The 22,161-nt window shown below is 37.4% G+C and overlaps 6 protein-coding genes across 8 annotated transcripts; 5 read left to right on the plus strand and 1 right to left on the minus strand.

Annotated features, from left to right (window-relative positions):
- Positions 1-332: 332 nt before the first annotated feature.
- LOC18008657 (5-formyltetrahydrofolate cyclo-ligase-like protein COG0212) lies at positions 333-2,193 on the plus strand. Its single transcript, XM_006390098.2, has 6 exons — positions 333-799; positions 887-977; positions 1,122-1,348; positions 1,428-1,503; positions 1,593-1,718; positions 1,825-2,193. Exons 1-6 carry the CDS (start codon positions 407-409, stop codon positions 1,974-1,976), a joined length of 1,065 nt encoding a protein of 354 aa, XP_006390160.1. The 5' UTR covers positions 333-406; the 3' UTR covers positions 1,977-2,193.
- A 2,656-nt stretch (positions 2,194-4,849) lies between these two features.
- LOC18009145 (histone-lysine N-methyltransferase ASHH1) lies at positions 4,850-7,677 on the plus strand. 2 transcript variants are annotated; one of them, XM_006390099.2, is made up of 11 exons: positions 4,850-4,898; positions 5,056-5,208; positions 5,326-5,390; positions 5,493-5,649; positions 5,728-5,814; positions 5,917-6,001; positions 6,090-6,183; positions 6,273-6,471; positions 6,556-6,590; positions 6,668-7,103; positions 7,284-7,677. In XM_006390099.2, the coding sequence occupies exons 2-11, from the start codon at positions 5,188-5,190 to the stop codon at positions 7,557-7,559; spliced, it is 1,455 nt and encodes a 484-aa protein (XP_006390161.1). In that variant the 5' UTR covers positions 4,850-4,898; positions 5,056-5,187; the 3' UTR covers positions 7,560-7,677. The 2 variants fall into 2 exon arrangements, with proteins under 2 accessions (XP_006390161.1, XP_024012740.1); XM_024156972.1 differs by having other exon boundaries at positions 6,273-6,590.
- Positions 7,678-7,896: 219 nt separating this feature from the next.
- On the plus strand, positions 7,897-10,780 carry LOC18009048 (chaperone protein dnaJ 10). Its single transcript, XM_006390100.2, has 10 exons — positions 7,897-8,229; positions 8,468-8,527; positions 8,665-8,747; positions 8,840-8,999; positions 9,085-9,211; positions 9,329-9,487; positions 9,647-9,825; positions 9,923-10,003; positions 10,086-10,226; positions 10,445-10,780. The coding sequence occupies exons 1-10, from the start codon at positions 8,143-8,145 to the stop codon at positions 10,562-10,564; spliced, it is 1,197 nt and encodes a 398-aa protein (XP_006390162.1). The 5' UTR covers positions 7,897-8,142; the 3' UTR covers positions 10,565-10,780.
- Positions 10,781-11,714: 934 nt separating this feature from the next.
- Positions 11,715-14,850, plus strand: LOC18009042 (chaperone protein dnaJ 10). 2 transcript variants are annotated; one of them, XM_024153446.1, is made up of 10 exons: positions 11,715-12,182; positions 12,283-12,396; positions 12,625-12,684; positions 12,773-12,855; positions 12,955-13,114; positions 13,211-13,337; positions 13,456-13,614; positions 13,816-13,991; positions 14,090-14,170; positions 14,262-14,850. In XM_024153446.1, the coding sequence occupies exons 2-10, from the start codon at positions 12,310-12,312 to the stop codon at positions 14,550-14,552; spliced, it is 1,224 nt and encodes a 407-aa protein (XP_024009214.1). In that variant the 5' UTR covers positions 11,715-12,182; positions 12,283-12,309; the 3' UTR covers positions 14,553-14,850. The 2 variants fall into 2 exon arrangements, with proteins under 2 accessions (XP_024009214.1, XP_006390163.2); XM_006390101.2 differs by having other exon boundaries at positions 11,716-12,164.
- A 337-nt stretch (positions 14,851-15,187) lies between these two features.
- LOC18008886 (12-oxophytodienoate reductase 1) lies at positions 15,188-16,933 on the minus strand. Its single transcript, XM_006390102.2, has 5 exons — positions 16,750-16,933; positions 16,474-16,614; positions 16,245-16,375; positions 15,971-16,147; positions 15,188-15,882 (listed from the first exon to the last, which is right to left on the minus strand). The coding sequence occupies exons 1-5, from the start codon at positions 16,830-16,832 to the stop codon at positions 15,290-15,292; spliced, it is 1,125 nt and encodes a 374-aa protein (XP_006390164.1). The 5' UTR covers positions 16,833-16,933; the 3' UTR covers positions 15,188-15,289.
- A 2,067-nt stretch (positions 16,934-19,000) lies between these two features.
- LOC18008936 (UDP-rhamnose/UDP-galactose transporter 1) lies at positions 19,001-21,212 on the plus strand. The gene is made up of 5 exons (XM_006390103.2): positions 19,001-19,514; positions 19,617-19,801; positions 19,890-20,090; positions 20,457-20,618; positions 20,705-21,212. The coding sequence occupies exons 1-5, from the start codon at positions 19,376-19,378 to the stop codon at positions 21,062-21,064; spliced, it is 1,047 nt and encodes a 348-aa protein (XP_006390165.1). The 5' UTR covers positions 19,001-19,375; the 3' UTR covers positions 21,065-21,212.
- The last annotated feature ends 949 nt before the right edge of the window (positions 21,213-22,161 follow it).

The following is a 22,161-nucleotide window of genomic DNA, read 5'->3' on the forward strand; positions in this document are numbered from 1 at the left end:
TACGCGAGTATAACGCAACAGGTAAGAGTTAGAACTACGCGCGCTCTACTTACGTGATATGTACTCGCTTTTTAATCCGTCCGATGTAAAGATGGTGACGCGTGTACGTGTGACGTTAACGGATCTGGGTGGTCATCGAAAATTGATCGTGGAAGCGAATAGAGGAAGACGAACCACCGTTCCTGGCCGATTTAGGCCGCCAAAAGGCCCATTACTCTTTTAATTTTTGAATATTTTTTTAATAAATTCAATAAAAGGGAAATTTGAAAATTGAAATTGGGTAGATAGACCATATATTTTCAGCGGGAAATGATCTAAGCCGTTGATTTCTTATCTTCACCAAGAACACTGAGACTTTTCGAAAACCAAAAAATTGGAATTGGGTGTTTTATTGGACTATCCAACAATGATGCGATTATCACCCGGATTTGCAATTAATCCTCGTTTTCAATTCAATCCATTCGTCATTTCCCAGAAACCGACTTTTCTACCCGCCCAAATCGGGCCACGGCGGAGGAATTTTTCCAGAATCGGATCGGAGAGCGGCGACGGCGACGCTTTCGATGCTGTAGCTTATGAGTCTGAGCGGCTGAGCCTCGACGCGGTTGCGATGGAGGATATGGCGGAGACGGCGAAGAAGGAACTCGAATCGGATCCGGATAGTGATCCGAAAGCTTGGAAATGGGTGATCCGAAAGAGCATGTGGGATCTGATGGAAGCCCGGAACTACTCCATGAACCCTAGACCCGTTCATCATCGAATCCCTAATTTCGTCGGTGCGTCGGCTGCTGCCGGTAAAGTGCGCGAATTCAAAAACCCTTTAATCAAATTCTGGGTTTTTTATTTGACGGATGTTAAAATTATCAAATTTGAATCCTTGCTGCAGTTGGCCGAGCTTGAAGCTTTTAGTAATGCTGAGGTCGTGAAGGTTAATCCTGATTCGCCGCAAAAGCAAATCAGGTTTCTTACACTTTCTGGTTAGTTAATACATCAATGTCTGAGCAGCAAATTCTTCAGAATTTGGAGATTATCTTAGGATTAAATTTTCATACTTTATAGTGTTACAATGTAAGAGCTATAGTCTACTCCATGAATCAGGTTTTTGTGTTCTGAAATTGTAGGTGATAAAAAGCTGTTGACTCCTCAACCTAGGCTAAGAACAGGGTTCTTCTCTGTACTAGAATCCGATTTGTTGAAACCAGAAACGATCATAGAAGCTTGCACCTCTGTAGGAGTAGCCAAGTATGGAAGAGCGATTGGTCTCGATGAGAAGATCAAAGTGGATCTCATTGTCATTGGCTCTGTTGCGGTTAATCCACAAACAGGTGCTCGATTAGGGAAAGGAGAGGTAAGCGTTACAGCTCAACTTCTATTAAAGTTAAAAGGAAATTTTCAATTGAACCAAGCATTACGATACGTGTGTTCAGGGTTTTGCGGAGCTTGAATATGGAATGTTGCGTTACATGGGAGCCATTGATGATTCCACACCCGTTGTAACAACTGGTATTATGTTTATAACTTAAGAACAACTCTGTTAAACTTTCTCTTGTATTTATTTTTTCATCTTCATGGAGCTTTTTCATCTTTTGTAGTACATGACTGTCAGCTCGTGGATGATATACCCCTCGAGAAACTTGCGATTCACGATGTTCCTGTGGATATCATATGCACTCCTACTCGAGTCATTTTCACTAATACACCAATCCCGAAACCAAAAGGTCTTTGATTTTCTTATTAAATTCAAGATTTCGAATGCAGTTATTTGCCTGATTCAGTGATTGGCTATAGTCCATGAAGTCTGATCGTTTTTCTTTTTCTTGGCAGGAATCTATTGGGACAAATTGTCGCCGGAGAAGCTGCAACAAATTAGGATACTGAGAGAGCTAAAGAAACGGTTGGAAAAGAAAACTGGCCGTAAACTTCCAACCGGACCATCCGAGAAATTACCTCCCACTGCTGAGCGCAAACGCCGGTAGCTTCTAGTTTTGGCCAATTGGTTTTTGGCTTGATACTGGTTTTACTTGTTCTTTTCGGTTACTGTTTTATACGAGACAACTAAAGATGTGTATACGATGTATTTGAGTAGTGAAAAAATGTAGTGGATTAGACCCTTTTTCATTACGTGGTCTATCTGTAAGAGTAGGAACTAAATAATGGCTTTCATTATGTATATGTAACAACAATGATACATAATTCTTGTTTATACATTATAAGATTTAACTTTCACGAACTCTTATTGCGAAAATTAATTAATTAATCTTGATTAAGTAAATTCCATAACAGCTACGATTTTACCACCTTAAGCTTTTTGAGGAGAAACCATACCCCACGAGCCAGCAGGGTTATTAACGCCCCAGAGGCGAGGCCTATCCCAATTGCCATCGGATAACCCATATTCCCTTACTTATTCTGCTCTTTCCTTCTTCTGTTTTTTGTGTGTATCTTGTGTATTTATGATCTTGTTATTTTTTAAAACAAAACTTGCAGGTATTATATAAGTAAATCTTGACATGATTACTGACATGTGTGTTTAAAGTATATCTGGTAGTATTGAATAGTTCGTGACATGCGCTCGTATAAATTTAGTGTTTTTTTGTTCAAAATCTGTTGTTAATCATATGTTTAAGTTGATCTAATAATTAATAAAACACTAACTAATGTAAATATATTTGTATCTAATTTAAGTTAAAAAGAAAAAACAGAAAAATAATCTATTTATAGTTGAAAGTATCTGCTTTTATAAAAACAGATGTGTTTAGCTAGTGAGAATTTAGTTGTATTTAGTACATGTTAGATTTTACGCAGTATCGCAATTTAATCATTTTTACCAATATAAAACTACTTATTTAGCTTATAAAGTTTTTTTTCTAATGTTGATCATTTTTTTTTTTTTTTTGCTATCATCATTTTCTGAACAAATCTCTTACTAACTTTCACGCCGTGTCTTTATCAAATAAAAAAAAAAACTTTTCACGCCGTGTAATAAATCTATGCTTTGATGTTAGAGAGGAGGGTGGTCGTACTGTTACTTAGTAGTTTGACATGTTTTTTCCGGTTAAAGAAATTCCAAAAATGTGAATACGCCAAAACAAAGTTAAGTCTAAAGGTCGTGGTTAGGGACTAGTACTGGCTGTTGAAGACATAAAGGTTAGGACTAAGGACTCAAGCTTATTTATTGTAATGTCTCACTCATCATTTGTGAAGTAAATATCCAATCTGGTTTGAACAAATTGCTGGTTGTATTTGATGTTACGATGTAGGCAGGACAGTTCATAATTGAGTATTGTGGAGAAGTAATATCATGGAAAGCAAAACGTAGGACTCAAACTTATGAAACTCATGGTGAGTAGAAACTTTGCAGAGATTATGAGAATTGATAGTGTTGTAAAGCTCTAGTTCATGTATGACTTGTTACATGGGCAGGTGTCAAGGATGCATACATAAGGCTATATCGATGCCACGAAGCAGGGAAGCCTTGCTAGGTTTATAAATCATTCATGGTAAAAACAAACAATGGCCTTTAGATGCTTCAAAGCAATCCATAGCTAGAATACTGTCCTTAATTACTGTTTTCTTTCTCTATTGCCTTACAGTTACAGTAGACCAAATTGAAGCAATAACTAGATAACGGCTTCCATTAACAACAGTCATACATATTTATTGTTTATACATTATAACATTTAACTTTCACGAACTCTTATTGCAAATATAAATGAATTCTCTTGAATTACAATTATCAGAGAAGAAACTAAGCTGATTAAGTAAATCCATAACAGTTGTTACGACTTTACCAGACTTATCTTTGAGAGGAGAAACCATATCAAAATAGCCAGCAGGGTGGTGGCGATGGCTATCCCAATCGCTATCGGATAACTCATATTCCCTTACTTATTTCTGCTCTCCAACAATCTTTCATTCTTTTTTTTTTTTGTGTGTGTGTCTTGTGTGTTTAACTGTTTATGATCTTGTTATTTTGTAAAACAAAAGTTGCAGGTATTATATAAGTAAATCTTGACATGATTAATATTAATCAGATCATGACATATGTGTTTAATGTATATCTGGTAGTATTAAATAGATGGTGACATGCGCTCGTATAAATCTAGTGTTTTTTTGGTTCAGAATCTGTTGTTAATCATATGTTTATGTAGATATAATATTACATAGAATGGAACTTTTCTAAATAATTTAATTAAAAATTTATAATGTATATATGTATCTACAAGAATTATATAACACAACCTAATATAAATAAAATATATTTGAATCTAGCTGAAGTTAAAAAGAAAAGAAAAAATAGAAAATAATCTATTTATTACTTGCAGATGTGTGTATAATATATATATTTTTATGGTTCAAAATCTATTGTTAATCATTTGTTCAAATAGATCTCATAAAACACAAACTAATATAAATATATTTGAATCTAATTTAAATTAAAAAACACCTGTAAACACGCTAAACGGATTCGAACCCAAAATGTTTTTGGTGTAGAAGTATTAATAAACCTATTAATCAGTAGGTAGGTTAAAGGAGTTTTTACAAGATAGTTTATAAAAATAGAAAATATCTGATTATATAAAAACAGATGAGTTTAGCTTCTGAGGATTTAATTGTAGTACCAGTTATAGATTTTACGCAGTATCGCAATTTTAATCATTTCGTAGGTGAAGCTTGTATAGTTTTTTTTCTTCCAATTTTGATCATTTTTTGTTGCTAACATTCTTTTCTTAACAAATCTCTTACTAATTTTGACGCCGTGCCTTTATCAAAAAAAGAAAAAGCTTTCACGCCGTGAAAATACTACTTTACTCCGTGTTGTGAAAAAAGAAAAGAAAAAAAGTTTAACGCCGTCTTCTTCCTCGCTCGTCGTCGCGTTCTCTCTCCCAATTCCTCAGGTATGCTTCTTCAGGTTTCCTCTTAGACCAATGGCAATACTCAATAGTGTAAATCAAATAGGTTTCTTGTTGGTTTTCTTTCTACACGCAAGTTTCTCCCTTTTTTCCAAGTTTTGTGTCGATCTTCAAACCTAATTGTCTTCGTTTTCTTTTGTAGTCGGGATCGAATCGTAATTAGTCGGTATGCAGTGGCACTATTTGCACACGCCCATGAACCGGCCCTGAATCTGAGTGCGGATTCATTGAAATAATCGCTTCAAAAGCTCCGGTGAAAAATAAAAGAAAAAAAATGCAATTTTCTAGTGATCCTGTAAGTGATAAATTTATTTTCAATAACCTGATGAATACTCTTGATATGGGGTGAGATTTCGATTTGGTTCTGTAGCTTAACGTAAATTGAGACATGTGCCTTTTTTTTTTGTTTAAGGATCAAGAGGGAGATGAGCTACCACAATATGAACACATCTATCAAAATGACTTCTCATATCGAAAGTAGGAAACCTTTTCTCTGGTGCATTGGCACATAGCTTTTGGTTATCTTCTCAAATGAATCTTCCCCATTGTTGTTAAAGTATACATTTTTACTGCCTCTAGGCACAAGAAACAGAAGGAAGAAGATATTTCTATCTGCGAATGCAAGTTCGATTTTGGAGACCCTGACAGTGCGTGTGGTGAGAGATGCTTGAATGTGATAACAAATACGGAATGTACACCTGGATACTGCCCTTGTGGTGTCTATTGCAAGAATCAGGTAAACTGTTTAAATTGTTTAAGTCTATGCTTTGATGTTAGAGAGGAGGGTGAGTTTGACATGTTTTTCCGGTTACAGAAATTCCAAAAATGTGAATACGCCAAAACAAAGTTGGTTAAGTCTGAAGGTCGTGGTTGGGGACTAGTGGCTGTTGAAGAGATAAAGGTGAGGACTCGAGATTATATATTGTTGTCTCTCATCATTTCTGAAGTGAATATTCAATCATGTTTGAACAAATTTCTGGTTGTATGTGATGTTACGTTTTAGGCAGGACAGTTCATAATTGAGTACTGTGGAGAAGTAATATCATGGAAAGAAGCAAAGCGTAGGGCTCAAACTTATGAAACTCATGGTGAGTAGAAACTTTGCAGAGATTATGAGAATTGAATATAGTGTTGTAAAGCTCTAGTTCATGTATGACTTGTTTGTTACATGGGCAGGTGTCAAGGATGCATACATAATATCTCTCAATGCGTCTGAGGCTATCGATGCCACGAAGAAGGGAAGCCTTGCTAGGTTTATAAATCATTCATGGTAAAAACAAACAATGGCCCTTAGATGCTTCAAAGCGATTATAATCTAGAATACTGTCCTTACTGTTTCCTTGCTCTATTGCCTTGCAGTAGACCGAATTGTGAAACGAGGAAGTGGAATGTTCTTGGAGAAGTTAGGGTTGGAATCTTTGCAAAAGAGAGTATCTCTCCCCGGACTGAATTGGCTTACGACTATAATTTTGAGTGGTACGGCGGTGCCAAAGTCCGTTGTCTCTGTGGTGCAGACTCTTGCTCTGGATTTCTTGGAGCCAAGTCTCGTGGCTTTCAGGCAAGTCCTTATGATATCATTCCTAATAGTTTTTTTTTTCCTCAAATAGTCTCTGCCTATTCTTATGCCTCTCTACCATTTCAGGAGGATACATACGTATGGGAGGATGGTGACGATCGGTAATTTTCTCTTCACTTATTTTCTTGTGGCATAAAAATGGACTGGCAATAACCCCTCTCATTTCTTTTGTCTCCAGATATTCAGTTGATAAAATTCCAGTCTATGATTCTGCAGAAGACGAGCTTACATCAGAGCCTTCTAAGAATGCCGAGTCCATCAAAATTGAAGAGAAAGATATTTCAACGGAGACCCATTTGGAGTCTACTTCTCTGATTGTTCAGCAATCGGACTCAGCTCCTATGGAGGAAGATGTTGTCACGGAAACTGTTAAAACCGAAGCAGCTGAAGATATGAAGCTGCTCTCACAAGATTCACAACAGGATTTATCGCAGAAAACCGCAATTATATCACGCGTTCGCGGTAACAGTTACAAAATTAAGTCTCCGAAGAAAAGAGGCAGGCCGCTTTCAAGCGGAAAGACAAAGAATGTCGCTCAGAAACACGTTGACATAGCAAATGTGGTTCAGCTACTAGCAAGCAAAGAAGCTCAAGATGAAATTCTCAAATACGAGGTGAAGAATTTTTTTCCAAGACTTTTAACGGTTTTTCTGCTCACAATGTTGACTGTTGAGAATGGTGTTTGTGGATAGAATCAAACAACCATGAAGCTTATTCTATATGCTCCAAGATTTGGCCAGCTTCAGTTTCAAACTCCTCTCAAGTATTTTGATGTGTTTGCCAAAATATTGCAGGAGGTGAAGAAGGAAGCAGCAGCACGGCTCTCGTCCTTGTACGATGAGATAAGGCCAGCCATTGAAGAGCATGAGAGGGATAGCCAAGACAGCGTAGCAACAAGTGTGGCGGAGAAGTGGATACAAGCAAGCTGTAATAAACTCAAGGCAGAGTTTGATCTTTACTCTTGTGTAGTAAAGAACATCGCTTGCACTCCGATCAAACCACATGAAACGAAGAACAAAGCTGCGGAAGACCAAAGAAATGATGACCAGATTAAGCTCTCGGAAAGCTAATTAATGAGTTGGTCGTTGTTGTGTGGGAATGAGCTTGAAAGGCCCTAATTGACCTGAAAGGTTATGAGATTAATGATTAATTGTGTCGAAAAAGTTTTGAATTTTTTTTTTCCTTCAATACAGTCTCAACATAATTTCGCGGTAAATCCATGGAAGTTCCAAATAAAGTGATAGTGACTTATAATATGTCATCGATTTTCTTTTTTGGTCGACATCGATCCTTCAAGTCTAAGATTTATCAAGACTTGAATGATTCTATGGAAAAAAGGAAAAATCCAATCAGAGGCTGACGAAAAACCGCGTGGAGAATATATAAATGTCCCTTTTTTTGGGCCGATTCAAATAAAAATGTAACACCTTCAAGAAAAGTAAAAGACTTTCTTTCTTCTTCTTTGACCGACCAGCGAAAGCGAACTAAAGAAAGTAAAAATTGAAAAATAGAAGGCGCAAAAAGCTCCGGTTGATTTGAAGTACGTCGCCGGCGCGTGGAGTGTTCACTTGTCTAAGTTTGCTGTTTCCATCTCCGGCGATCTGAGTTAAGTGAGATTCGGTGTAGGATTTTGATTTGTGATCAGAAGATTAGATGGTGAAGGAAACGGAGTACTACGATGTGCTTGGCGTTAGCCCAACTGCTACAGAGGCTGAGATCAAGAAAGCTTACTACATCAAGGTTTTATTTTTATGTTTCTCTTCTGTGCTACAGATTTTGATTTCAGGGTTTCTATATTTGGTGTTTTTGGTTATCATAAATCAGGGAAGAGACCTTGAATTTTTTGACAAAGTTATGTTTTTTGAGAACTTGTCTTTGTAGTGAGGTTATAGCTTGAAAAAAAATCTGCGGAATTCAAGTTTGAAATTTAGAGTGAACAAGTATAGTGATTTTTGACTCGTTTGTTTATTATACACAGGCACGCCAAGTTCATCCAGATAAAAACCCGAATGATCCTCACGCTGCACACAATTTTCAGGCAAGCTCAAAATTTAAAAGTTTGAAAGAGCTCTAACAATTTCCTATTGTTGGAATCAGATTACTTAGCTGATAAAGTTTTGTATTTTAACTGTGCGGTAAGCTTGTGTATTGTAACATAGAGGATACCTTATTCAGGTGTTGGGAGAGGCCTATCAAGTGCTAAGTGATTCAGCGCAACGCCAAGCTTATGATGCATGTGGCAAGGCAGGAATCTCAGTGTTAGTCTCTTTTTTCTTGTGGAGTCTAGTGACATAGATCTTCTCGGTGCAGAAAGTTTTGGGTCCTTACTTGATTCTCTTCATCCTTTCAGTGATTCAATCATCGATCCTGCGGCAATATTTGCAATGCTTTTTGGTAGCGAGCTTTTTGAAGGATACATAGGACAGCTTGCTATGGCGTCAATGGCTTCACTTGATATCTTCAGTGAAGGGGATCAGTTTGATACCAAAAAGATTCAAGAAAAAATGAGGGTAAGTCCTGGAATTATTAACTTCCCCTGCTTAAGCCAATTCTTCATTGTACAAAATATGCTAAGATGATTGTGTTTGGGTTCAGACTGTCCAGAAAGAAAGGGAAGACAAGCTTGCTCAGATTCTCAAAGACCGCCTTAACGAATATGTGGTAAACAAAGACGAATTTGTTTGTAATGCTGAAGCTGAAATGGTAAGACTCTCAAATGCAGGTAATATATGTATTCTACACACTGTTTCCTGTTTCTTTGTTGTGCATTATCTTTCAAATCAAATACTATCTCTGTGCTAAAATGAGTCTCACCACTTTCTATTTGCATCTTCTTCAGCGTATGGTGTGGACATGTTGAATACAATTGGGTATATATATGTAAGACAAGCAGCAAAAGAGCTTGGGAAGAAAGCTATTTATCTCGGAGTACCATTCATTGCTGAATGGTTTAGGAACAAAGGTCACTTCATCAAATCTCAGCTAACTGCTGCAACAGGTTAGTCGCTTTGTAAAAAGGTCAAGAAATGAAAGTTCTTGCAAAATGAGAAACTTAATGAAGAAAGTTCTTGTTGAATTTCTAGAATCTGGTCTTCTCTCTAAGGAAGCAAGACATGTCGTGATTTATTTTTTTCCTGGCTGTTTACTGTCGTCCTAGGAGCATTCGCTTTGTTCCAGCTGCAGGAGGAAATGAAAAGGCAGCTAAGTGCTGAAGGAAATTATACCGAGGAGGAACTTGAGGAATACCTTCAGTCCCATAAAAGGGTGATGATTGATTCTCTGTGGAAGCTCAATGTTGCTGATATCGAAGCCACTCTTTCCCGTGTTTGTCAGCTGGTTGTCTAGCTTAACCAATACTCATGTTCACTCTATCTGTCATCTTGGTTCAATTTCTTTAAGTTTTCTAAACCTATCTATGATTCTCATTGTATAGGTTCTTCAAGATCCAGAAGCCAAAAGAGAGGAGCTTCGTGCAAGAGCAAGAGGGTTAAAAACTCTGGGGAGGATCTTTCAGGTTAAATCTGGTTTCATTCCCTTGTTATGGTAGTTTGTTCTAATGTGACTGATTTGAAGGAGTTAACTATTTGCCCATACAGAGAGCCAAAACAGCTAGCGAGAGTGATCCTCTAGCAAGAACTGAACCTCAAAAGCTAAACGAAAATGTAAAGGAATACGATGATGTTGCCTCTACATCACCAAAATCCAATGAAGCGTCTCACTCTACCTCTGGTTCTCAGGTGTCTAATAAAACCTTTTTCTCATCTTTGATTTTTCCATTTGACCCCAAAATCATGTCTCTCCATCTTCAACAGTGGAGAAGAACATATTACAACATTTATGCTTAAAAACACACTGATTCAGTCATAGTCGCTTAAACAATTTATCTTGATACAGGAACTTTTAACTCTTCTCTACTGCATATTATAAATTGTTTTCTTCGTTTGGGCAACCACAGGAACCAAAAAGCCCCTACGTGGAAGAACCAAAACTCGGGGAGCAACAGTTCAACTATTATTTCCCAAGACCCGCACCACCACCTGGCGTAGAGAAACACACTTCGACTGGCTATGATTGATTGAGAATCGGAGGTATCTGTTCTTGTTGCTTACTCAAAACCCTTTGGTATATAGTAGTATATACAGCAGTCTTAGTAAATTAATAATATTGCAGTTGCGTGCCGTTAATGTAAAAATTATTCTTTTTTCTTTGGTTTTGGTGAATTTAATGTGAATTCGTCTTGTTAGAAGAAAACGATTGGTGTTGAAAGCACATGAAAGAGCTCTTTTTTTTTTGTGATCATGTGTTATTTGCGACACATTCCGTTGAAATGATTGTGAACTGCATAATGAATCCAAATTGCAACAAATGACAATGGCCATGGAAATGCTTTTTACACATAACTTAGCAGCTTCAATGACTAAGCTCTTTATTCAAGAAAAGGGTAATCCGTGTAACCCACAACAGGATCAGAAGTGTAAAATGTTGGCCTATCGTATTTATTGAGCGGAGCATCCACTTGGAACTTCTTAGGAAGATCAGGATTCGCCAAAAACAATCCATCGTAGGCCACGAGATCGGTCCGTCCTTTTGTCACAGCCTACTAAGAATGCCGAGTCCATCAAAATTGAAGAGAAATATATCTCAACGTAGAGCCATTTGGAGCCTGTCACGGAAACTGTTAAAACCGAAGCAGCTGAAGTGAAGCTGCTCTCACAAGATTCACAACCGCAAAGAAAGAGGGAAGTCAAAAGAATGTCGCTAAGAAGCACGTTGACATAGCAAATGTATTTTTCATACATAGCCACATTTTACCACACCCATACACAGGGCCGGCCCTGACCTAAAGCCCATGAAGCAAGGGTTTTAGGCGCCAAATTATATATCAAATTTAAGGGCATCATTTTTAACAAATTTTCTTTTAGTGTAGTGATTTGACCAATATTTTTGCTTCCTTAATGTCTGGAGTTCAAACTCCTATGTCTGCATTTTATTTTTTCAGTTTTTTAACTTGCCTTCTTTTTTTATTTGATGGGCATCATTTTGAAGTTGAGCTTTACGTGTACAAGGAGTTTGGGCCGGCCCTGCTCATACATATAGACTTCTCTCTAACTACTCTTCCTAACTCTCATCATTGTTGCACCTTAACTCTAACACATAGACCAACTTACACAAACTATACTAACTTAGACTCTAACAACTTACCTTTTAGGACTTTAACTACTATTCTAGACTTAATCATCACAAAGCGCACACACATACACAAACTCCTCTTTTATTCGTTTGGGCTAACATATGAAGCCCAACTTTTTTCGTTGACTCTTCTCTCCCTTTGACTTTTCTCTTCTTCTTCTTCCTTTCCAAAAACACGATCAGCTTCTTTTTCAGTTCTTCATCTGATTGTTTATTGCTAGTTGATGCTTCTTGTCCTTCTTTTTCTTTTGCAGGGATACTCAAAGGAGACTCTCAAGAAATTTCCAAATAAAATGATAGTGGCTTATTATATGTCATCGATTCCTTTTTTGGTTGACATGGATCCTTCAACTCTAAGATTTATCAAGACTTGGAATGATTCTTTGTAAAAAAATGAAAAATTTAATGAGAGAGCTAACGAAACCACCGCGTGGAGAAGAATGTATATATATCCTTTTTTTGTCCTGGCCGATTCAAACAAAAACGTAATACCTTCAAGAAAAGTAAAAGACTTTCTTTCTTCTTCTTTGATCCGACCAGCACTTTGTCTAAGTTTGCTGTTTCCATCTCCGGCGATCTGAGTTTGTGAGATTCGGTGTGTAGGATTTTGATTTGTGGTCAGAAGATTAGATGGTGAAGGAAACGGAGTACTACGATGTGCTCGGCGTTAGCCCAGCTGCTACAGAGGCTGAGATCAAGAAAGCTTACTATATCAAGGTTTTATTTTATCTTTCTCTTCTGTGTTCCAGATTTTGATTTCAGGGTTTCAATTTTTGGTTATCATAAATCGGGGAAGAGACCTTGAATTTTTTGACAAAGTTATGTTTTTTGAGAACTAGTCTATGTAGTGAGGTTATAACTTTGTTAAAAATCTGCCCATTTCCAGTTTGAAATTTAGAGTGAACAAGTATAGTGATTGTTGACTTGTTTGTTTATTATACACAGGCACGCCAAGTTCATCCAGATAAAAACCCAAATGATCCTCAAGCTGCACACAATTTTCAGGCAAGTTCAAAATTTAGGTGATAAAGTTTTGTATTGTAACTTTGTGCGGTATGCTTGTGTATTGTAACATAGAGGATTCCTTATTCAGGTGTTGGGAGAGGCCTATCAAGTGCTAAGTGATTCAGCGCAACGCCAAGCTTATGATGCATGTGGCAAAGCAGGGATCTCACTGTTAGTCTCTTTTTTCTTGTGGAGTATAGTCTAGTGACATGGATCTTTCTCGGTGCAGAAAGTTTTGGGTCCTTACTTTTTTTCTCGCCATCCTTTCAGTGTTACAATAATCAATCCTGCGGCAATATTTGCAATGCTTTTTGGTAGCGAACTTTTTGAAGGATACATAGGACATCTTGCTATGGCGTCAATGACTAAATTTGATCTCTTCGGTGAAAGAGATCGGTTTGATACCAAAAAATATCTAGAAAAAATGAGGGTAGGTCTTGGAATTATTAATTAACGTGTTCTCCTGCTTGAGCCAATTCTTCATTGTACAAAATATGCTAAGATTGTGGATTGTTTTTGGGTTCAGACTGTCCAGAAAGAAAGGGTAGACAAGCTTGCTCAGATTCTCAAAGACCGCCTTAACGAATATGTGGTAAACAAAGACGAATTTGTTTGTAATGCTGAAGCTGAAATGGTAAGACTCTCAAATGCAGGTAATATATGTATTCTACACACCGTTTCCTGTTTCTTTGTGTTATGCATTATCTTTCAATTAAATACCATCGCTGTGCTAAAATGAGTCTCACCTCCTCCTATTTGTATCTTCTTCAGCGTATGGTGTGGAATTGTTGAATACAATTGGGTATATATATGAAAGACAAGCAGCAAAAGAGCTTGGGAAGGAAGCTATTTATCTCGGAGTACCATTCATTGCTGAATGGTGTAGGAACAGAGGTCACTTAATCAAATCTCAGCTAAGTGCTGCAACAGGTTAGTGGCTTTGTAAAAAGGTCAAGTAATGAAAGTTCTTGCAAAACAAGACATGTTGTGATTTATAGAATCTGGTCTGGTCTGGCTTTGTGACTTAATTAAGAAAATTCTTGCTGAATTTCTCGAATCTGGTCTTCTCTCTTAGCAAGCAAGACATGTTGTGATTTATTTATTTTTCCTGGCTGTTTACTGTCATCCTAGGAGCATTCGCTTTCCTCCAGCTGCAAAGGGAAATGATAAGACAGCTAAGTGCTGGAGTAAATTTTACCCAAGGGGAACTTGAGGAATACCTTCAGTCCCATAAAGGGATTATTGATTCTCTGTGGAAGCTCAATGTTGCTGATATCGAAGCCATTCTTTCCCGTGTTTGTCAGCTGGTATGTCTAGCTTAACCAATACTCATGTTCACTCTATCTGTCATCTTGGTTCAATTTCTTTAAGTTTTCTAAACCTATCTATGATTCTCATTGTATAGGTTCTTCAAGATCCAGAAGCCAAAAGAGAGGAGCTTCGTGCAAGAGCAAGAGGGTTACAAACTCTGGGGAGGATCTTTCAGGTTAAATCTGGTTTCATTCCCTTGTTATGGTCTAGCGCATATTTTGTTCTAATGTGACTGATTTAAGGGATTTCAATTTTCTCTCATACAGAGAGCCAAAACAGCTAGTGAGAGTGATCCTCTAACAAGAACTGAACCTCAAAAGTTAAACGAAATTGAAAAGGAGTACGATGATGTTGCCTCTACATCACCAAAATCCAATGAAGGGGGGTCACACGTTCTTACTTGGAAAGAGCTGTCTCATTTAGGCCTACACGTTGTTGGACACGTAGGCCTACACGTTTTTGAACACGTAGGCCTTGAACACGTTGTTGAACACGTTGGTGTTGAACTCTTTGTTGAACATCTACTTGTGCCCCTAATCCTTCTTGTTCTACTTTAACAATGGAGAGGACCATCTACAACGTTTATGCTTAAAATCACACTGATTCAGTCACAGACTCTGATAAGAGTCAATTGCAAGTTTGATTAAGTCAAATACTTAATCTTTGTTTTTTCCTTTTGTTATCTTCTTTTCATTGTTGCAAATAACGTTGTATTGGTCTTTCTATTTGTGAGGAACCTATCAACCACTTTTCCTATGTTTCCCACTTCCTGTTTTGTAGGAGTTGATAACTCCAATTTGCTTCTTGTACGATCCCTATTCAATCAATGAAAAACAACAAAAAGAAGTAGTCTAAACTTCCCAAAAGAAACTGTGTTTGAGTTCTGTTCTTTAGCTTAATCGGGTATAAGCTTTTGTGTTCTTACTCTATTCTAAACTTTGAACGGGTTCAAGGTTTTGTTACTGAGTGTTCTTAGTTGTTTTGGCTTTGATCGGGTTCAAAGCTTGGGACACCTAACAGTCTCTTAAAAAGTTGGTTCTTGAAGCTAATGTAAAAATTATTTTTTTTTTCTTTGGTTTTGGTGAATTTACTGTGAATTTGGCTTGTTGGAAGAAAACGACTGGTGTTGAAAGCACATAAAAGAGCTCATTTTTTTGTGATCATGTGTTATTTGCGACACATTCCGTTGAAATTATTGTGAACCGAATAAATAATTCCAAATTGCAACAAATGACAATGACCATGGAAATGCTTATTACACATCCAAAGGCAGACACTTTAGCATCTTCAACTATTAAGCTGTTTGTTCAAGAAAAGGGTAATCGGTGTAACCCACGACAGGATCAGAAGTGTAAAATGTTGCCCTATCGTATTTATTCAGCGGAGCATCCACTTGGAACCTCTTAGGAAGATCAGGATTAGCCAGAAACAACCGACCATAAGCCACCAAATCGGTCCGTCCCTTAGCCACGGCTTCATTCCCATCTTCCCTCGTGAAGCCTCCTGCAGAGATGAAAGTCCCCTGAAAGGCTTTCCTCATCGGCATTAGCGTGTGAGGACACTCTGTTATTTCTCCCACTGTTTTCATTCTAGGTTCGATCACATGACAGTAGAGGATTCCATATTTGTTCAGAGATTCCGCCATGTGAACCGCTAATGCTTGTGGGTTAGTGTCTCCAGATTCCATGTAGTCTGCGAACGGAGAGAGCCTGATTCCAACACGATCTGGTCCTATCTCGTTGGCCACTGCTTCGACTATTTCTAGAGCGAATTTGCAACGGTTTTGCAATGATCCACCATACTCGTCGGTTCTATCGTTCACCGTGTCCTTCATGAACTGGTCTATCAGATAGCCGTTAGCGCCATGAATCTCGACTCCATCGAAGCCTGCAAACAACAACGTTTTCAAGGAAAACATATATAAGAGTCTGTCTTGAAATAAGCTTCTTCAATTCCAACGCTTTGATTTGCTTACCAGCTTCCATAGCGTTTCTTGCTGCAAGCCTAAAGTCGTTGACAATGCTGGGGATTTCTTCGATGCTTAGCCTTCTTGGAGGGGTAAAGAGGGCTTCGTCGATGCCATTAGCGCGGATTTGAGGCGTCAATGGCTTGTCCGTACAAGAGATCGGAGCTTGCCCATTTGGCTGAAAACCTGAAAACACACACAAAAATGTACTCAATACTACACACTAAGATTGTTGAAAGAATTTCACCTAGCTTAAAAGATGATAATTTCAATTGGCAAAAACCTCGATTAGAAACACGGCCAACATGCCAGATTTGACAGAAGAAGATGCCTCCTTTGGCATGAACAGCATCCACTATTGGCTTCCATGCCTCCACATGCTCTTTAGTCCATATCCCAGGAGTATCTTGATACCTTCAAGAATCGCAGATATGTGGGTCAGATCAAAACCCACAAATAAAAACTTAAACTTTATATGAAAAAATGAGCAGAGAGGTTAGTTAATTGGTTACCCTTGAGCTGTATCTGAAACTCCGGTGGCTTCAGCGATGAGAAAACCTCCTGGCGTGGCTCTCTGAGAGTAATATAAGACAGCGTGAGGCTGGGGAACGTTTCCGTACGATCTCTGCCTCGTCAATGGTGCCAGAACAACCCTGAATCATTATCGTATATTACAGTTTAAAAACAAAATGATCAATGCTCGTGATGAGAGTTTTTCAGCTGAGAATTTCATCGAACACCTGGACGGGATAAATCATCACAAAAGATAAGGCAAGGACGTAATGTACCTGTGGGAAAGATTGAATCTTCCCATCTTATAGGGCGTGAGGAGAGGGATGCTCTGTTTTGCTTCTGCGTTTTCCATTTCCATAAATTCCGATCGATGGTGGCTTAAAAACTGGATTTTTTTTCTCTGTGATTGTTTCTCTCGAAAACACTTTGAAGGTCTCCGTGAAATGTGGAAGAAGATGGATATATCCGCACATATATATATATATACGTATATGGACGTGGACGTCATTGAGGACGCATCCATGGTCCATCGACCCCATCCACTTGTATCTTCATGACGTGTGCATTGACGACATTAGTAACCAATAATAACCCATCCATTCTTTTCTTTCACAATTCACAATTCCAAGCCTAATAAATTTCGGATTCGTCTTTTGATCCATTCGAGTTACAGAACCGAACATAAATGGGGCCTCATATGATTACAATTAAAAAAAAAAAGCAAAAACCACCCAACTTTGACCACCGACAACAACAACAAAAAAAAATGAAGTGATGGAGTAAAGGAGGGAAGGAACGATAGCATCATACAGAATGGGCATTGAGATTGATACATAAAGACACAAAAGATATCACATCACACAATTAACAAACCAACTATTCCGTTAAGTCTGTGTAGTCCATTTTTGCTGAATTGTTTAGGAACAAAGTTCAGATTTAAACAGTTTGGGAGAGAAAGAGTTCCACTGATGGGATCAGATTTGGAAACCTTTTTAATTCCCAGCTTGTTTGTGCGATAAGCCTGTCTATAGTAACGTAGCGGATGATGCTACATACAATCATTAGTACCAAGTTTATTTGTAGGATGCTTAGGTTTTTATGTTTATTTTTTTGTTTGATGAGTGTATTCTAAGTTTTATTAACTTTCAGACTCAAAACCAATCGAATATAAATGAATTGATACATGTCTTATAATTATAAATTATTTAGGTCTCATCAAAATATTCAATTTCTACCTCTTTACAGTACATGAGGTAGAAAAAACTTTCCTCAGATAAGTTCATGGCTAAGAAATTCAAGAACAACTTTGTCCAAAAAAAATTCAAGAATGAGAATTGATATTGTTTTTCATCATTATTTAGTATAATGTGTATGGTTTACCGTTTACATGGACAAACATCAACACTTCAACTATAGGCATGCACTGCCAATTGGTGCAGAGTAACACTCTTCGATAAGCAAATACTGATCCTTGTGAGACCGGAGGAATTTTCTTTAGCTGTTTCTTGCTTATTTTGTACTGTTGCAAATGTGTACCATTCTGTTAAAACAATGCTTTTATTCTTTGTTTTTTTTTTTTGTTTGTTATTCTTTGGCTTTGAGGGGATCAAATGTGAATTTAGGCTTGTTATAAGAAAATGATTGATGTTGAAACATGAAAGCCACATGAAAAAAGTTCCTTTTGTGATAATGTGTTAATATTGGAGATCATGTGTTCACATTACTATTTGCGTTGAGGCACAGGCTAAGATTTGCAGGTTTTGTTCACTTAAAAAGGACTAATCACAATGTATTAGCTGTCTATTTAAATCTGCTTATTTGAAAATTGCAGAGACCCATCTTTTTTTCCTAAACTATTTATAATACATGCAAAACAGATTATTTGTTGTGAGATTATATATATATATATATATATATATATATATATGATACTGCAATCGCAAGGAGGAATAGCTGTAACAAGAGACAACTCAATAATTTAGCTCGAAATCTTTGGCTTTGAGTGTGAGTCGTGACTGTGACTAATGGTGGAAAATATTTATTATGTATGATCTTTTGTTTTCGACAATTAAATCGTGAAAACTACTCCCTTAATTTTCTTTGTTGTAATCAGGATTTTGCTTTTAATATTCTAATTTATATCTCCACAAAAAAAAGTCTTAATCGAATATTAATCGTTGCCCATCTTTATATTTTTCAATTAAATTAAATATACTTTGACATAAATAGTAGTCTTACTCCTATTTAATTACCGTTAAACGTCTGCTTTTGTCATCAGTTCCGTGTGGCGTAATTTAAGTACTAAACGTTTGATTGATTAATCAATTAAAAGCATGACATTACAAGTTGCTGGATTTGGAAATACAAAACTATCCCTATATAGAACTCATTTTGAAATAACAACGATTGACCAAAAAAAGAAAGAAGAAGGTCACGTATGGTAAACGACACATGTCAATGAATAATTATAAATTAAATGACCATTCCTTAATATAATATGATTTTCGAAATCTGAGTGAGCGAATAAAATAAATTTCAATCCAAAGTGAGAGGAAAAAGCATCAATGGTGGAAGCTTGCTTGTGATATAGCCAGCGACGACGAGTGAAGCAGTGCACAATAAGTAGGAAACTTCGAGAGAGAGAGAGACGTGTTTGTTTATTTGTGTGTTTGCGCTTTTTGGCTTTCTTCGCCGCTTCCACGAAGAAGCCGAACGGCGTGAATCGACTTTTCTCCAGATCTCATCTTCTTCTTTCTTCTTCCTCCCTGTTTGATTCTCCAATCTGCAGGCGAATCGAGATTCAGATCTCGTCTTCGCTTGCATCCAATCGAGATCTGATAGTGTCGGTGTCCAATCTCGCAATTTCAATTGTGTTAACGTCGAATCCAATTTAGTCGGAAAATGGAGAAAACGGAGAGCGAGAAGAAACAGTCGCCTGTCTCCGACGTCGGCGCATGGGCTATGAACGTAATCAGCTCCGTCGGAATCATCATGGCTAATAAACAGCTCATGTCTTCCTCTGGCTTCGGGTTTAGCTTTGGTACGCAATCCCTGATCTTATCTCCCTCTCGTTAACTTGTTGGATCTCTTTACTGCGAAAGCTTTCATGAACCTGACGATTACTATTGTTTATCTTCCGCAGCGACAACTCTGACGGGATTCCACTTCGCGCTCACTGCGCTTGTTGGTATGGTTTCAAACGCCACGGGACTATCGGCATCAAAGCATATTCCTCTCTGGGAGCTTCTATGGTTCTCAATTGTCGCTAACGTCTCCATTGCTGCCATGAACTTCAGTCTTATGCTCAACTCTGTTGGCTTCTATCAGGTAAGATTTCTCTTGGATTTGTTGCTTTTTCATGTATTCGATTAAAAGATCGTTGTCTTGATTCTCATTCAATTGATTTTCCATCTAGATCTCGAAACTGAGTATGATTCCTGTGGTATGCGTGTTGGAATGGATTCTTCATAGCAAGCATTACTCTAAAGAAGTGAAGGCTTCTGTTATGGTTGTGGTTGTTGGTGTTGGAATTTGTACGGTGACTGATGTCAAGGTTAATGCCAAAGGTTTCATTTGTGCATGCACTGCCGTCTTCTCCACTTCTCTGCAGCAGATTGTGAGTATTAATGCCACCACCATGTTTTTTTTGTTAGATCTGACTTTTCTTCGATCTTGTTGGCTCAAATTTCCTCAGATCAGTGGTATCCGGAGGAAACCTTTTGCCTTCTTTGATCTCGGTTTATGTCTATTCTATAATTCTATATGTTAGGCCTCTCAGTATAGTAGACATATTCTCCTGCAATAGATCTGAAAATCTAAAGCTATGTTTGTTATCGACCATGCATCTTTTGAGAGACTCAATTCTGTGATGCTTGCTAGAATCCTGAAAAGGGCATTCTTATTTTTCTCCGGCAAGTTCTTAGATACTTATTGTGTGTCAATTTGTTTGTCTGATTGTTCTTCCTTTTGTTTAATGTTACAGTCAATAGGCTCTTTGCAGAAGAAATACTCGGTGGGATCTTTTGAATTGCTGAGCAAAACAGCACCAATCCAAGCAATTTCACTCCTCATCTTTGGCCCCTTTGTTGACTATTTCTTGAGTGGCAGATTCATCACTACTTACAAGATGACTTACGGTGCCATCGTAAGTAATTCTCATCTTCTCTAAGATTCAAAAGATTCGACCTAAGACAATATCCTAAATACTCGTTTCTCTCTTTCACTTTGCAGTTCTGCATTCTTCTCTCGTGCGCATTGGCCGTTTTCTGCAACATAAGCCAATATCTCTGCATAGGAAGATTCTCTGCAACATCGTTCCAAGTTCTAGGCCACATGAAAACAGTCTGCGTGCTTACGCTAGGATGGCTTCTCTTTGATTCGGAGATGACATTCAAGAACATCGCCGGGATGGTCTTAGCTGTTGTCGGAATGGTGATATATAGCTGGGCGGTTGATCTAGAGAAACAGAGAAACTCAAAGTCAACGCCTCACGGGAAAAATAGTATGACCGAAGATGAGATTAAGCTACTCAAGGAAGGAATAGAGCATATGGATTTGAAAGACGTTGAGCTCGGTGAGACTAAAGTATAAAATTGTGCTCACACAAATCCGATTTACACGTCGAAAACTGATGTTCTTAAAAACAAAAAACAAAAAACTATCTCTCATTCTTCCATTTTTTTCGTGTGCAATATTATACAACTTGTATTCTTTTCCAACAGTTATACAGCATTTTGGGCCTATGGAGTAAAGCAGATAAATCCCTCGTTGCTTAAGAACAAGGCCCATTTTGAGTTTGCGAATGCCGCATCCCTTACATCATAGTGTAGTAATACAGAAATGTCAACTGAACCATGTGATTGCAGTCATTATATATACATGATATATCACAACAGATCTTTTGTATCATATATATATGATTTAATGGCATCAAAAATTCTAACAACAACGTCCAATTGCCAAATGTTTCATTTTCGTAGAAACGAGCGTAACTCAGCCACTCAGGACATGTGAGGTGTGTTTAAAAATACAAAAGAAAGTACATGTGATGTGGTTTAAAGCTATAAGTAATGATTAAAATAAAGGATAAGTTATTCACTAGAGCAGTAAAAACAAAAATTGTTATATGGACAGTTTTAGAAACTAGAAAGAGAGCAATTTACTGGATTATAGTAAAAAAAAAAATTACGGGGTTTTGAAGAGGAAGAAGAGGAAAGAATGAGAAACTATAAGGTCCCACTAATATGAATCCAGACCCCAAAAAAGATCCAAATCCTACAACTAGGTACCATGCTATTACTAGGCCCTCTTTTTCTCTGCTTTAATGTCTTTATTGGAACCCTCAAAACCTAAAGACAATTCATAAAGATCAAAACAAAAATTTAGGGAAAAGAATCACTTTTTAAAAATTATTTTAATCCCCTCAATTGCCGAAATATGACCAATAATGCAAAAGAAGAAGTTTGCAAGTTGCATACGAAAGAAATATATGAGGTAAAACAACAGAATTATTTTGAACAATTTATATACATAAAAATGTTCCAAATTGCCAATTTCTTATTTTCTTTTTTGGCCAAAATCTTTCAACAAAGCCAAGATAAATCACATTAATCTTGTTGTCCTGATCAGTTGGTCCTGATAAGTATTGCATTTATTAACTTCAATAGTCGCTTGACTTAGCAGTTACA

Source organism: Eutrema salsugineum, unplaced genomic scaffold (assembly GCF_000478725.1).
Source record: "Eutrema salsugineum unplaced genomic scaffold, Eutsalg1_0 scaffold_9, whole genome shotgun sequence".
NCBI lineage: Eukaryota > Viridiplantae > Streptophyta > Magnoliopsida > Brassicales > Brassicaceae > Eutrema > Eutrema salsugineum.

Coding starts and splice junctions, on each gene's coding strand:
- LOC18008657 (XM_006390098.2), top strand. CDS start 407: ATGATGCGATTATCACCCGGATTTGCAATTAATCCTCGTTTTCAATTC. Junction 978..1,121: donor CAGGTTTCTTACACTTTCTG/GTTAGTTAATAC, acceptor CTGAAATTGTAG/GTGATAAAAAGCTGTTGACT. Junction 1,719..1,824: donor ACCAATCCCGAAACCAAAAG/GTCTTTGATTTT, acceptor TTTTCTTGGCAG/GAATCTATTGGGACAAATTG.
- LOC18009145 (XM_024156972.1), top strand. CDS start 5,188: ATGCAATTTTCTAGTGATCCT. Junction 5,815..5,916: donor TGGCTGTTGAAGAGATAAAG/GTGAGGACTCGA, acceptor GTTACGTTTTAG/GCAGGACAGTTCATAATTGA. Junction 7,104..7,283: donor ATGAAATTCTCAAATACGAG/GTGAAGAATTTT, acceptor AAAATATTGCAG/GAGGTGAAGAAGGAAGCAGC.
- LOC18009048 (XM_006390100.2), top strand. CDS start 8,143: ATGGTGAAGGAAACGGAGTACTACGATGTGCTTGGCGTTAGCCCAACT. Junction 9,488..9,646: donor TCAGCTAACTGCTGCAACAG/GTTAGTCGCTTT, acceptor CTGTCGTCCTAG/GAGCATTCGCTTTGTTCCAG. Junction 10,227..10,444: donor ACTCTACCTCTGGTTCTCAG/GTGTCTAATAAA, acceptor GGGCAACCACAG/GAACCAAAAAGCCCCTACGT.
- LOC18009042 (XM_024153446.1), top strand. CDS start 12,310: ATGGTGAAGGAAACGGAGTACTACGATGTGCTCGGCGTTAGCCCAGCT. Junction 12,397..12,624: donor AGAAAGCTTACTATATCAAG/GTTTTATTTTAT, acceptor TATTATACACAG/GCACGCCAAGTTCATCCAGA. Junction 13,338..13,455: donor GGTAAGACTCTCAAATGCAG/GTAATATATGTA, acceptor TATCTTCTTCAG/CGTATGGTGTGGAATTGTTG.
- LOC18008886 (XM_006390102.2), bottom strand. CDS start 16,832: ATGGAAATGGAAAACGCAGAAGCAAAACAGAGCATCCCTCTCCTCACG. Junction 16,615..16,749: donor AGATTCAATCTTTCCCACAG/GTACATTACGTC, acceptor ATAATGATTCAG/GGTTGTTCTGGCACCATTGA. Junction 16,148..16,244: donor TGGCCGTGTTTCTAATCGAG/GTTTTTGCCAAT, acceptor GTGTGTTTTCAG/GTTTTCAGCCAAATGGGCAA.
- LOC18008936 (XM_006390103.2), top strand. CDS start 19,376: ATGGAGAAAACGGAGAGCGAGAAGAAACAGTCGCCTGTCTCCGACGTC. Junction 19,515..19,616: donor TGGCTTCGGGTTTAGCTTTG/GTACGCAATCCC, acceptor TATCTTCCGCAG/CGACAACTCTGACGGGATTC. Junction 20,091..20,456: donor CCACTTCTCTGCAGCAGATT/GTGAGTATTAAT, acceptor TTAATGTTACAG/TCAATAGGCTCTTTGCAGAA.